This window comes from Phoenix dactylifera, unplaced genomic scaffold (assembly GCF_009389715.1).
Source record: "Phoenix dactylifera cultivar Barhee BC4 unplaced genomic scaffold, palm_55x_up_171113_PBpolish2nd_filt_p 001255F, whole genome shotgun sequence".
NCBI classification, from domain to species: domain Eukaryota; kingdom Viridiplantae; phylum Streptophyta; class Magnoliopsida; order Arecales; family Arecaceae; genus Phoenix; species Phoenix dactylifera.
In genome coordinates, this window is record NW_024068589.1 from 70,754 (window position 1) to 83,716 (window position 12,963).

Below are 12,963 nucleotides of genomic sequence, written 5' to 3' on the forward strand. Positions count from 1 at the left end.
ACTTTTGTTGTTGGGTCTCACGGCAGGTTCGTTGAGGTTTGCATCATTTGGTATCAGAGCCAAGGTTTCCAATCAGGTTACCTATCCCTTATTTGCTTTTATATTCTCTCATTTATATTTTTTTCATCCTTTTGCATCGTTTGATATCATTTCATCCATAACCATTTCATTTCTATTCTCTACCATTTCTTTTCGTGCTTCATCTTTGTTGATATTGCTGTTGGTTCTATTATTGAAAGAAAAACATAAAAAGAGGAGACTGAAGTTGTAAAAAAAAAAAAGAAGAAAAGAAAAAAAAAACAAAAAAAAGGGAGATCAAAAGGAGTTAGAAGGTTAAATGTTTTGAAAGAAAAAAGAAGGAGAAGTTTGCCTTTTATTATCATCTATTTCTCATATTTCATCTCTATATATCCATCATTCAACTTTTCATGTCCATTTGCTTTCTTTTCATATTCTTTGCTTTTCTTTTCATATCCATTTCTTCCCATCATTTATGTTCCTAAACTCTTCACACTTGTTGCTTCCATATTGACTCCCCTCAAAAATCTGTATTTTTAAGTGTGTTGGTTTTTCATTTGCTTTGCTTTGAAATTTACCTTAGTTTTCTCAAGAACTTTTAAGAGAAAATTGAGTGGTAAAAGGCAAGAGTGTGTGAGATCATCAGAGGGAAAAAGCCAAATCATTGTGTGCAAAGACGAGTGATTGAGTGAAATATATTTGAGTGAAACACGTGAGGGAGTGGTGAGGTTCTTTCCATTTTTACAACATGTCTCAAGGCGGAAGTGAGGAAGCACCAATAGACACCAAATTGAACATTCAAGCTCTGCAACAACAATTCCAGCGGATGAATGCCCAACTTGAAGAAATCCGAGAACGATTAGATCATAATGACCAACAAGTGAATCAAATACAGCAAGGCACTATGCCACGAGGGAGAAGGCAAAATAGGCGTCCCTCCATTCCTCCAGCTGATCATGTTGATACTTATGAAGGTGAAAATGAAGAATTTGATGATGAAACCTCCCTAGCTTCCATACGAAGACAAAGAGATCATAGACCAAGACGACATCGCCAGCACATGCATCAAAATAGAGATGTTGTCGATCGCAACACAGGTTCGATTAAACTTTCTCTCCCACCTTTTCAAGGTAAAAATGATCCTGATGCTTACATTGAATGGGAAAGAAAAGTGGAACTTGTTTTCGATTGTCATAACTATTCGGAGGAAAAGAAAGTTAAGCTTGCAGCTGTTTCTTTTACTGACTATGCAATTGTTTGGTGGGACCAATTGGTTCTAAGTCGAAAAAGAAACCGAGAGATTCCAATTGATAATTGGGATGACATGAAAGCTACCATGAGGAGAAGGTTTGTTCCTTCACACTATTATAGAGACTTACATTTGAAGTTGCAAAGTCTTAAACAGGGAACAAAATCTATTGAAGAATACCATAAGGAGATGGAAATAACCATGATTCGTGCCAATGTTGAAGAAGATAGAGAGGCAACAATGGCTAGATTCATTTGTGGTCTCAATCGTGAGATTGCGAATGTTGTGGAACTACAACATTATGTGGAAATTGAAGATGTGGTCCACATGGCTATGAAAGTTGAGAGGCAACTTAAAAGAGGACGAAGATCATCATCCAAGCATGAAGCTGCTGGTTCATCTAATTGGAAGTCCAAATGGAGTCCTACTCCAAAACAAGAAGAAAATCCTACTTCTAGTCCTAAAGAAGAAAAAACTATGACCAAACAATCTGAAAAAGGTACTTCTTCCAACCAAACTCAAAAAAATCGTGATATTAAATGCTTCCGATGTCAAGGCTTTGGTCATATTTCTTCTCAATGCCCAAACAAGAGAACCATGATCTTGCTAGATAATGGGGATATTGTTTCTGAAGAAGAAAATGATAAAGAGTCTATGCCACAACTTGAAGATGCTAGTGATATAGAGCAGGCTGTTGTTGGTCAAGCCTTAGTTGTTCTTAGAGCCCTCCATGTTCAAGCTCAAACAGACAATGATGAACAACAACGTGAGAATATCTTTTACACTCGCTGCCATGTCAATGAAAGAGTTTGTGGTTTGATAATTGATGGTGGAAGTTGTGTGAATGTGGCAAGCAAGCTGATGGTGGACAAGCTAGGGTTGAAGACTCAAAAGCACCCTCATCCATATCGACTTCAATGGCTTAATGATAGTGGAGAATTAAAAGTCACAAAATAGGTACTTCTATCTTTTTCCATTGGAAGATATTCTGATGAAGTCCTCTGTGATGTGGTTCCAATGCAAGCAAGTCACATATTGCTTGGAAGACCTTGGCAATTTGATAGGCGTACCCTCCATGATGGTTACAAAAATAAGTACAGCTTTACCAAGAATGGCAGAAACATCACTTTGGCTCCTTTACCCCCTCATCAAGTTCTTGAAGAGCAAAATCAAATCAAGAAATCTGTAGCAACCAGTGCTAAACAAAGTAAGGATGAAAATGAGAGTTCAAAAGAAATTGTGAGTAAAGAATCTGATAAGAAAAGTGAGAAAAAGAAAGAAAAAAAAAAGTGAATTTCTATACAAAAGAAAGAGAGATTAAGAGAGCTATGGTTTCACAGAAGCCAATGATGTTGATCTTGTATAAGGAAGCTTATCTCTCAACAACTAACCTTGATGATTCTTTGCCTAGTACTGCCATATCTCTTTTACAGGAATTTCAAGATGTTTTTCCAGAAGAGATGCCACCAGGATTGCCACCAATTAGAGGCATTGAACATCAAATTGACCTAGTTCCGGGTGCCCAAATTCCAAATAGACCAGCTTATAGATGCAGCCCCGAAGAAGCAAAAGAATTGCGAAGACAAGTTGAAAAGTTGATGAACAAAGGTCATGTTAGAGAGAGCATGAGCCCATGTGCTGTTCCAGTTTTGCTAGTTTCCAAGAAAGATGGAACTTGGAGGATGTGCATTGACTGCCGTACTATCAACAAAATAACGGTAAAGTATTATTATCCTATTCCCCGTCTTGATGACATGCTTGATGAACTCCATGGTTCCACTATCTTTTCTAAAATTGATTTGAAATCTGGATATCATCAAATTCGAATGAAAGAGGGAGATGAGTGGAAAACTGCTTTTAAAACAAAACATGGACTTTATGAGTGGTTAGTTATGCCCTTTGGATTAACTAATGCACCCAGCACTTTTATGCGCTTAATGAATCATGTCTTGCGGAAGTTTATTGGAAAATTTGTGGTTGTCTACTTTGATGACATATTGATTTACAGCAAGAACTTGCATGAACACTTAGGGCATTTAAAGAATATTTTATTTGAGCTAAGAAAAGAGCAATTGTATGCTAACCTTAAGAAGTGTACATTTTGTTTGGACAAAGTTGTATTTCTTGGCTTTGTTGTAAGTACTAGAGGTGTAGAAGTTGATGAAGAGAAGGTAAAGGCAATCAAAGACTGGCCTACACCAACTACCATCACTGAAGTTAGGAGCTTCCATGGCTTGGCGGGATTCTACCGAAGGTTTGTTCCAAACTTTAGCACTATAGCTGCTCCATTGACAGAAATCATCAAGAAAAGTGTTGAATTCAAATGGGGTGAAGCACAAGAGAAAGCATTCAACACTTTGAAAGAAAAGCTAAGTTCTGCCCCTTTATTACTTTTACCAGATTTCTCTAAAACTTTTGAAATGATGCTTCTGGTATTGGTATAGGTGCTGTCCTAATACAAGATAAGAGACCCTTGGCTTACTTTAGTGAGAAGTTGAGCGGAGCTGCCTTGAACTACTCCACCTATGACAAAGAACTCTATGCATTGGTGAGAGCATTAGAGACGTGGCAACACTACCTATGGTCAAAGGAGTTTGTTATTCACACCGATCATGAATCTTTGAAGCATTTGAAGAGCCAAGGTAAGCTTAATCGAAGGCATGCTCGTTGGGTTGAGTTTATTGAGATGTTCCCATATGTTGTCCAATACAAGCAAGGTAAAAATAATATTGTTGCTGATGCGTTATCAAGAAGGTATATTCTTCTATCTACTCTTTCAGCAAAGTTTTTGGGGTTTGAACATATCAAGGAGTTGTACCCACAAGATTCTGAGTTTTCAACAGTTTTTGAAGCTTGTGAAACAAAACCTTTTGAAAAATTTTACAAGCAAGATGGGTACTTATTTCGGAAAAATAAGCTTTGCGTTCCGAAGTGTTCTTTACGTGAGCTTCTTGTCAGGGAGTCTCATGAGGGAGGATTAATGGGACATTTTGGTATTTTTAAAACTCTGGAAATTTTGAAAGAACATTTCTTTTGGCCTCACATGAAAAGAGATGTTCACAGAATTTGCAACAGATGTGTCACTTGCAAAAAGGCCAAATCAAGAGTGAAGCCTCATGGATTATATAAAGCTTTACCTATTCCTAGTCACCCTTGGACTGATGTTTCTATGGATTTTGTTTTAGGTTTACCTAGAACTAGAAGGGGAAAAGATTCAATTTTTATTGTAGACCGATTTTCTAAAATGGCGCATTTTATCCCTTGTCATAAAACTGATGATGCCGTTCATATTGCTGAATTGATGACGAAGGATGAGAAGAAGAAGAAGATGATGAAGGAGAAGGAAAGAAGAAGATTAAGACAGGAGAAGTAGAAGAAGAAGGAGAAGAAGGAGAAGAAGATGAAGAGGTTGAAGTATTACAAGAAGATGATGATGATGATGATGATGATGGAGGAGAAGAAGAAGGAGAAGAAGAAGAAAAAGAAGAAGTTCGAGAAGCAGGAGAAGACAAACAAGTAGTGGAAGAAGAAAGAGAAGAAAAAGAACAAGAGGAAGAAGGAGGAGGAGGCGAAGAAGAGGAGGAGAAGAAGATGGGGAAGAAGGAGAGGAAGGAGAAGAGGAGGAATAGGAAGAAGTGGGAGGAGAAGGAGGAGGTGAAAGAACAAGAAGCAGAAGAGGAAGAGGAAGTAGATGGAGAAGAAGAAGTAGAAGAAAAAGAATAGGAAAAAGAAGAAGAAGGAGAAGAGGGAGAGTAAGAAGAAGTGGGAGAAGACGGAAAGGAAGAAGAAGTGGAAGAAGTAGAGGAAAAGTTACAAGAGGAAGAAGAAGGAGAAGAAGAAGAGGAAGAAGAAGAAGAAGAAGAAGAAGGTGGAGAGCGAAAAGATGAAGAAGAAGAAGAAGGAGAAGACGAAGAAGATGGAGAAGAAGAAGAAGAAGAAAGAGAAGAAGTAGTAGACGTAGAAAAAGAAGAGGTAGGAGAAGGAGAAGATGATGATGATGAAGGCGAAGAAGAAGAAGAAGAAGAAGAAGGAGAAGAACAAGAAGAAGTTGGAGAGGAAGGGGAAGAGAAAAAAGAAGTCGAAGAAGAAGGAGAAGAGAAAGAACAAGGGGAAGAAGATGGAGGAGAAGTAGAAAATGAAGATGGTGGATAAGAAGAAGAAGCGCAAGAAGAAGAAGAAGAGCGAGAAGAAGGAGAAGAAGAAGAGGAAGGAGAAGTGGGAGAAGTAGAAGGAGAAGAAGAAGAGGAAGGAGAAGAGGGAGAAGAAGAAGAGGAAGAATGAGAAGAATAAGAAGAAGAAGAGGAATGGGAAGAAGGAGAAGAAGAAGAAAGAGAAGGAGAAGAAGAAGAAGAATGTCACGTACGAAGGGAATCCTAGATAAGATAGGAAAACCTCCATTCCTGCAGAATTTTGCGCAATCAGATGAAACTGCCAAATTCGTACCCCAACCGAACTCGGACTACCACGAAACTGGATTCGTTGGATTCGGAACGAAAAATTCTTTTAGATGATACTTTTCCACTTTGAATGGACTTCTGTAGAGTTTCCGAAATGCCCCTCAACATGAGAACGCGTGGAACAGTGTTACAGCCACGTTTTCTAACCATACATCTTTCAGTTATGAAAACGTGTTTAAACATGTCCCTTGCCTTCTGGAGACTTATGTACCTCCATTAGTGGCACACATTTTCATGCATCCCAATTTTCCGAATTCAGTCCATGCTTCGAGATAAGCCCACAACACTGAATCAGACTCGTTGCAGCAGCTTTCCTCCTAATGATGAGCCAGCATGTATTCTTGCCAATACATGCCTTGGTGCACATGCCCCCAGCCCTATGCTCTTGGATAGTACTCCTAGATCTTGCACACGTTTCCCCAGGTGATCCTATGGCCCAGATTTGGTCTCCAAGTTGCCCAAATCTCCAGAAAGCACGGTCAGACCTCGAACCCGTCCAGCGATCCGATCTGGTTTATACCTTGACCCGCCTCTGGTCCAGCCCCGATTCGAGAAGCCGTGACAAGAAGAACACGAAGAAGAAGGAGGAGGAGAAGACGAAGAAGATGGAGAAGAAGAAGAAGGAACAGACCAGGGAGAAGGAGGAGGAGAGGGAGAAGGAGGAGGAGGGGCAGAAGAAGAAGAAGAAGAAGAAGAAGAAGGAGAGGAAGAAGAAGTAGAAGAAGGAGAATAAAAAGATGGATGAGGAGGTGCAGGAGGAGGAGGGAAGAAAGAGAAGAAGAAGAAGAAGAGGGAGAAGTAGAAGGAGAAGAAGAAGAGGAAGGAGAAGAGGGAGAAGAAGAAGATGAAGAATGAGAAAAAGAAGAAGAAGAAGAGGAATGGGAAGAAGGAGAAGAAGAAGAAAGAGAAGGAGAAGAAGAAGGAAGAAGAAAAACAAGAAGGAAGATGGAAGAAGGAAGAAGAAAAACAAGAAGTGGAAGAAGATGGGGAAGCGAGAGAAGGAGCAGACTAGGGAGAAGGATGAGGAGGATGAGGAGGAGGAGGAGGTGAAGAAGAAGGGGAAGAAGATGGAGGAGAAGAAGAAGATGAAGAGGGTGGCGAAGAAGAAGAAGAGCAAGAGAAGAGGGAGAAGTAGAAGTAGAAGAATGAGAATAATGAGAAGTGGAAGAAGAGGAATGAGAAGCAGGTGAAGAGGAAGAAAAAGGAGGAGGACAAGAAGAAGTAGAAGCTGAAGATGATGACGAAGGATGAGAAGAAGAAGAAGATGATGAAGGAGAAGGAAAGAAGAAGATTAAGACAGGAGAAGTAGAAGAAGAAGGAGAAGAAGATGAAGAGGTTGAAGTATTACAAGAAGATGATGATGATGATGATGATGATGATGGAGGAGAAGAAGAAGGAGAAGAAGAAGAAAAAGAAGAAGTTGGAGAAGCATGAGAAGACAAACAAGTAGTGGAAGAAGAAAGAGAAGAAAAAGAACAAGAGGAAGAAGGAGGAGGAGGCGAAGAAGAAGAGAAGAAGAAGATGGGGAAGAAGGAGAGGAAGGAGAAGAGGAGGAATAGGAAGAAGTGGGAGGAGAAGGAGGAGGTGAAAGAACAAGAAGCAGAAGAGGAAGAGGAAGTAGATGGAGAAGAAGAAGTAGAAGAAAAAGAATAGGAAAAAGAAGAAGAAGGAGAAGAGGGAGAGTAAGAAGAAGTGGGAGAAGACGGAAAGGAAGAAGAAGTGGAAGAAGTAGAGGAAAAGTTACAAGAGGAAGAAGAAGGAGAAGAAGAAGAGGAAGAAGAAGAAGAAGAAGAAGAAGGTGGAGAGCGAAAAGATGAAGAAGAAGAAGAAGGAGAAGACGAAGAAGATGGAGAAGAAGAAGAAGAAGAAAGAGAAGAAGTAGTAGACGTAGAAAAAGAAGAGGTAGGAGATTTCAAGAAATGGCAGATCTATTCACTCTATCAATAACCGAGCCGGATCTGGTGTATCATAGGGGATTTGCCTTTTCTATTGATTCCTACGGGTTGGATCAGATTTGAACTGGGGATAAAGGATTTGCAGTCCCCCGCCTTACCACTTGGCCATGCCGCCAAATCCGATCCAAAAAAAATGGATAATATTTTTATCCATCCATATTCTATTACTAATTTTTTTTGATCTTGAATCCCATTGTACTTATCCCTTTTCTTTGAGGGGGCGCGAGTCCCTCGGAGCGGAAGCGGGGGAAAGGAAGGAGAGAGGCAAGAAGCAAAGAACCGAGACGGAAGCAAAAGAGATTTTCTTATTACTTCAAGGGGCTGTCTAAGGTTCCTCCTACCCAAATGCGAGTAGTCGTTGCCTTAAATAGACCTGGAGTTACATTGGATTCCAATTCATTTTGGAGTCCGGGGTCAGACTGTCTCCTCACGTGGACGACAGACAAAACAATAAAGAATGACACGACATAAAGAAAAGGAAAAGAAAGACCGAAAGGACTCAACAGTAAAAAGCAAGCAGTAAACAGTACTGCTTTTACAAAAGTGCTTTATTGCACAGTGTCTTTGGTCCGCCGAAAGCTGATTCCTTCGTACGTCCTTTTCTTGTCCTCTGCTGGTGGAGATGCCATCCGTCAGAGTGACGTGACATTGGTCTGTGTTGCTTTCTGCCGAAAGTAGATTCCTTCGCTGCCAAGAAAGCATCTTTCCTGCCAAAAGCTATTTCTTGCTGGTCAAGAAAGCATCTTTCCTCAGGGAATGGATTCCTTCCGCCTGAAGGAAAGCATCGATGTGATGTAAAGTGGCCTCGGGCTGAGCCACCCTGCAAAGGTGATTCCTCCTGTTGGATGGAGGACGTCCTTCTTCGTGCTGGCTTCACGGGCGAGCACTGCTGATCTGATCCGATCCAGCTTTGTTCAGAGTATCTTCTCTGGACTTGTCTTGGTCTGAAGCGATTCCTTCTTCTGCAAGACTTGATGAAGAATAGCTATAGCGCTTATTAACGTCTTTTATAGCTATAGAGCTTATTAGCTTCTTTTAACCAGAATTGGTTATTACCAATCTGTTGCCAAGGAGTTAATTTATTTTTTAACTCTATGAACCTTCTATCATTCAGATAGCCTTCATCATGATATTGGTTCAATAACCTCCCAGAATACTTCTCTGAGAACGAGTAATAATACTCCCTTTGTTCCTGGCTAAGAACAAAGTTGGTTGCAATGAATTAATTGCAATATAGCAATTTGCTATCAAGGCTATTCTTCCAAACAGAATGCCAAAAGTGGGAAGTGCTTCCTCACTGCGTCCCGTAGGATTATTCCCAGTATTTCGGGAAGTGCATCAGCACTGCGTCTCATATTATGAGAAGTGCTTCCTCACTGCGTCCCTTGGGGATAATTCCCAATGTTTCGGGAAGTGCATCAGCACTGCGTCCCCTGTTATCACAAGTGGGAAGTGCTATTAGCACTGCGTCCCCTGATTTATCAAGCAGATAAAATTTTCTGTCCTGATCTTGTTCCTGCATGACAGACAGGTTAGGGAGGACTATTTTCAAATCCAGTATTATAATATTTATAATACTCTATAGCATCTATTATTGATGCATAATCAGGCAAGCAATTTACCTCGGGGTGTTTCCCCTTTCTTACCAGAGCTTGGTGCTGTGGTTGACTGCAGCTAGCATTGTTGGCTGTTCCTGCATCAAGAATTTCTTGTGGTTGCGATAATTTCACCTTTTCATTAAGATGCACCATTATCTGTTTAATAACCTCATAATTTGGGTTCACAAAGGGAAGCCTAATTTGTTTGCCCCTTTTTTGGAACATTATTCCTGTATAATCTATCTTATTGATAGGCATAATTTGGTCTAGGAAAGGTGTTCCTAGAATGACATTATGTGTCAAATTTTCTATTATTACAAAGGATGTTTTCATCTTTGTTTCCTCTGTAATAATATATGCATCCAACAATTGATTGGATATACTTAATCTGGTTCCTTCTGCTATAGTAGCTGATTGGGTTGTTTTAACCAGATAAGTCTTAGGGATAATTCCCTCTTTGATACAATTAAAATCTGCTCCAGAATCTATCCGAGCAATAATATTTGGTATGACAAGTTTATTAACCTTTATTTTAATATTGACATACCATTTCGGGGTGATTACCCTTTGCAATAAGTGTACATCTTGAGAAGATATATTTTCTTCTTCATTGATTACACTTTTCCCTTTTAAAGATTTTTGGGAATTTTCTAAGTCTGTGATTCGAGACTTAATCTGATTATTTTCAGATTTTAAAAGAGCTATATCCATTTCTAACTCTTCAATTTTCTGTTTCAATTCATTTGTTGAAACAGGTTTTTCCCTGATTTGGGATGAGTAAAATCGATTCATGACTTCACTCAATTGGTATGTGTAAGTAGGGATTTTAGGCCCTATTTCTGTATTATTCGGGTTCTTTTCTATTAAGAACTCGAGCAAAGTCTTCCTTGCATCTAAATCCTTAATTTGATCAAGGAGTTCAAGAATATGTTCTTGCTCTCTGGATAGAACATTTATATTGTTCATTTCGACTATGGATTTCCAATAGTCATTTTTGCAGCTTGCTCTACTGCAACATGCCTCTCTTTCTGAAGAAGAGGAAGATGAGATGGTGTCTATTTCATCATCTGCATCAGAAATATCAGAATCTATTTCCTGATCTGATGAAGATGCTAGCACTATTTTTGCTATTTGTGCTTTTGTCTCTTCATCATAACTGAGATTATTAATCCGTTTCTTTATCTTGCAGTACTTAGAAGTATGACCTTTTTTCCCGCAAGTATAACACGTAAGTTCATTCTTAGGTGTTTTAGTTTTAGGAGGTAAATTTCTCCTACGAGGTTTGGGCTTTCTTTCCCTTTCCCTTCGCGATTTGCGATGTTTATGCTTTTTTATAGGTGGTGTATCCTCTCCTATATCACAAGCAAATTGGTCACAGAATTCACCTAGTTGATGTTTTTCTGTGAGCCTCTGTTTTTTCAACTGTCTTTTTAACCTTAAGTCATTACATAAGGCAAGACCTTCCTGGACACAAGTATTAATAAGTTGTCCATAGGTATATTGTTGATAATTTATAGAAATTCCATTATTTCTATTTCTCAGGACTCTCTTAATTCTTTCCGCAAATAAATGCGGGAGTCCTTCTATAAATTTAGACTTCCAACCTTCTGAGTTTGAGTCCGGTAATTGCATGACTCTGCTAAGGAAAGTATCCTTATACCATCTGAAATGGGTTAAGGTTGGGCATTTAAGATTGATCAATAATGATTTGATCGTATCGGTCACTGAGATTTCATGACCTAACCAGTTTTGAACTATGGCAAGAGTGAGTGTATAAACTGCATCTTGCTCTGTGACAGCTGTTGTTCCTGCCATATCAGGTTCTATTTTAATAATTTTCTGATGGCTCATAATTTCAATTCTTTGAGCCTCAGAAAGATAATGCTGCCACCAGCCTCTTAGTTGGCCTATGAACCCAGTTATTATGAACTGAGCTATCTGATGGTCTGAGTTACCATTGGCTCTACAAACAGTGCTATACATCATCATTCTATGTATAACATCAATTATCTGTTTGTCATTCATACCATCTATGTTCCATTCATAGATTTGTTTTCCAGAGAATGAAGTCTGGAAATGAGGTTGATTTTCCTCAAGGAGTACATCAGCCGGAGTAGGTCTTTGATAATAATAATGCTCCATTCTTGCCGGCTTATATTTAACTTGATTAATCTGTGATAATTCATCTAGATGATCAAGTTTAAATACTCCTAGTTGGTGTTCCAACTTTTCTAGGCTTGATTGATTTTCAAAGCCATAATATGGAGATCTTTCTTCCTTTAGGAAATGATTTTGATTTATCATTCCTATGTGAAGGGTTTTTAACCTATCTTCCAATAATTCTAAAAATTCAGAATTATGGTTTTTCAATTTGAATCCTTCCACCTTAATTGGTGGTTGTATCATTGGAAGATCAATTGCTTCCTTTTGTTTGGTGGGTTCTTTAAGAGATTTCAAAGTTTGAATTTCTCTCTTAAATTTGTTTGTCATTTTTTCAATTTTGTTTTCCAGTTCTAATAACTGGCTTCCAAGACAAACTAGGTACACATTTGTGTAGTTTTGGGACTTAATTAATTCATTAAGTTCTTTTACCCTTATGTGTTCTAGGACTGATTTATTTAATCCTAGATAAGCATTAGCTTCAGTCGATTCTAATTTAATCGGCTGTTGAGGTGGAAATGGGGCTTTTATTACCTCATCTTGAACTGTTATCCAAGATCTTTGTATAACAGTCAATTTCTTTTCTTGTTCATTCAAGAAATATATCAAAAACCAAGGGATAAAAAATTGGATATCCTGGTTTCTTTGGAGTTCTTTATAGAATTTCTTTTTATAGAACTCTTTTCTTTTTGGGAAAATCTCTTTCCATACCATTGTCTAAATGGCTTGTTTTTGTCAAGCCCAAACTCTTTACTTAAGAGTTTTCTATAATGACTTCCTATTTTATAAGAAATCATAGATGAAAGCTCATCTCAGATTGGGTCGGGGATTCCTTCCCTCTGTCTCTGGAGTAGATTCCAAAAGGAATTTCATTTCTACTCATCCCTATTCCTTCAACTGTCTCGATGTCTTCATTCCTCATTCGAGATGTTGATGCTCTATTAGGGATATCAACCAAATTAGGTTGGTGAAAGGATCTACTAGAGAATGATCTCTTGATCCTACCTGTTTCTTTATCATGAAACATAATTTCTACAGATCCATCTGTATGTTGGATCACCTGATCTACACTTTTATTTAGTATAGGCTCAGTTTGTTCTTCTTTTTCCATTTTCCAGGATTCTGGAAATTTTATCTTATTCCATTCGATAAGCTTATTGGTCATTACATGGGATGACCTTAAATTTGTTTGGACCACTGTAGTAAATCCATGTGGTAGATTTACCTCCTTAGTTCTAGGAGCAAGTGTGGTCAGGATCTTATAGTAAATTCTATAACTAATGGCCATAATTTCTGACCCTGGAATAAAATTATATCCATGAGTAGATACCTTAAGTTCTAAGGCTCTCAAAAGATTTTGGTCTTTTAATGAAAGACTAAAGTTTGGGGAACAGTTAAAATAAACTGGACCATAGCAGAGACTAGTTTCAACTGCTGCTGCCAAGGAAGTCTGGAAATCCATATTCCTTGCATCCCTTATTATGGACATAAAGCTAGAATTTATTCCTAGCAAGGTTAATGGTTTA

The 12,963-nt window shown here is 38.6% G+C and overlaps 1 protein-coding gene across 1 annotated transcript; it reads left to right on the forward strand.

The window, feature by feature from the left end:
• Positions 1 to 766: 766 nt before the first annotated feature.
• LOC120108282 lies at positions 767 to 10,376 on the forward strand. Its single transcript, XM_039121871.1, has 6 exons — positions 767 to 2,145; positions 2,251 to 2,506; positions 2,701 to 3,595; positions 3,712 to 4,452; positions 8,239 to 8,330; positions 10,278 to 10,376. The coding sequence occupies exons 1-6, from the start codon at positions 767 to 769 to the stop codon at positions 10,374 to 10,376; spliced, it is 3,462 nt and encodes a 1,153-aa protein (XP_038977799.1).
• Positions 10,377 to 12,963: the final 2,587 nt, after the last annotated feature.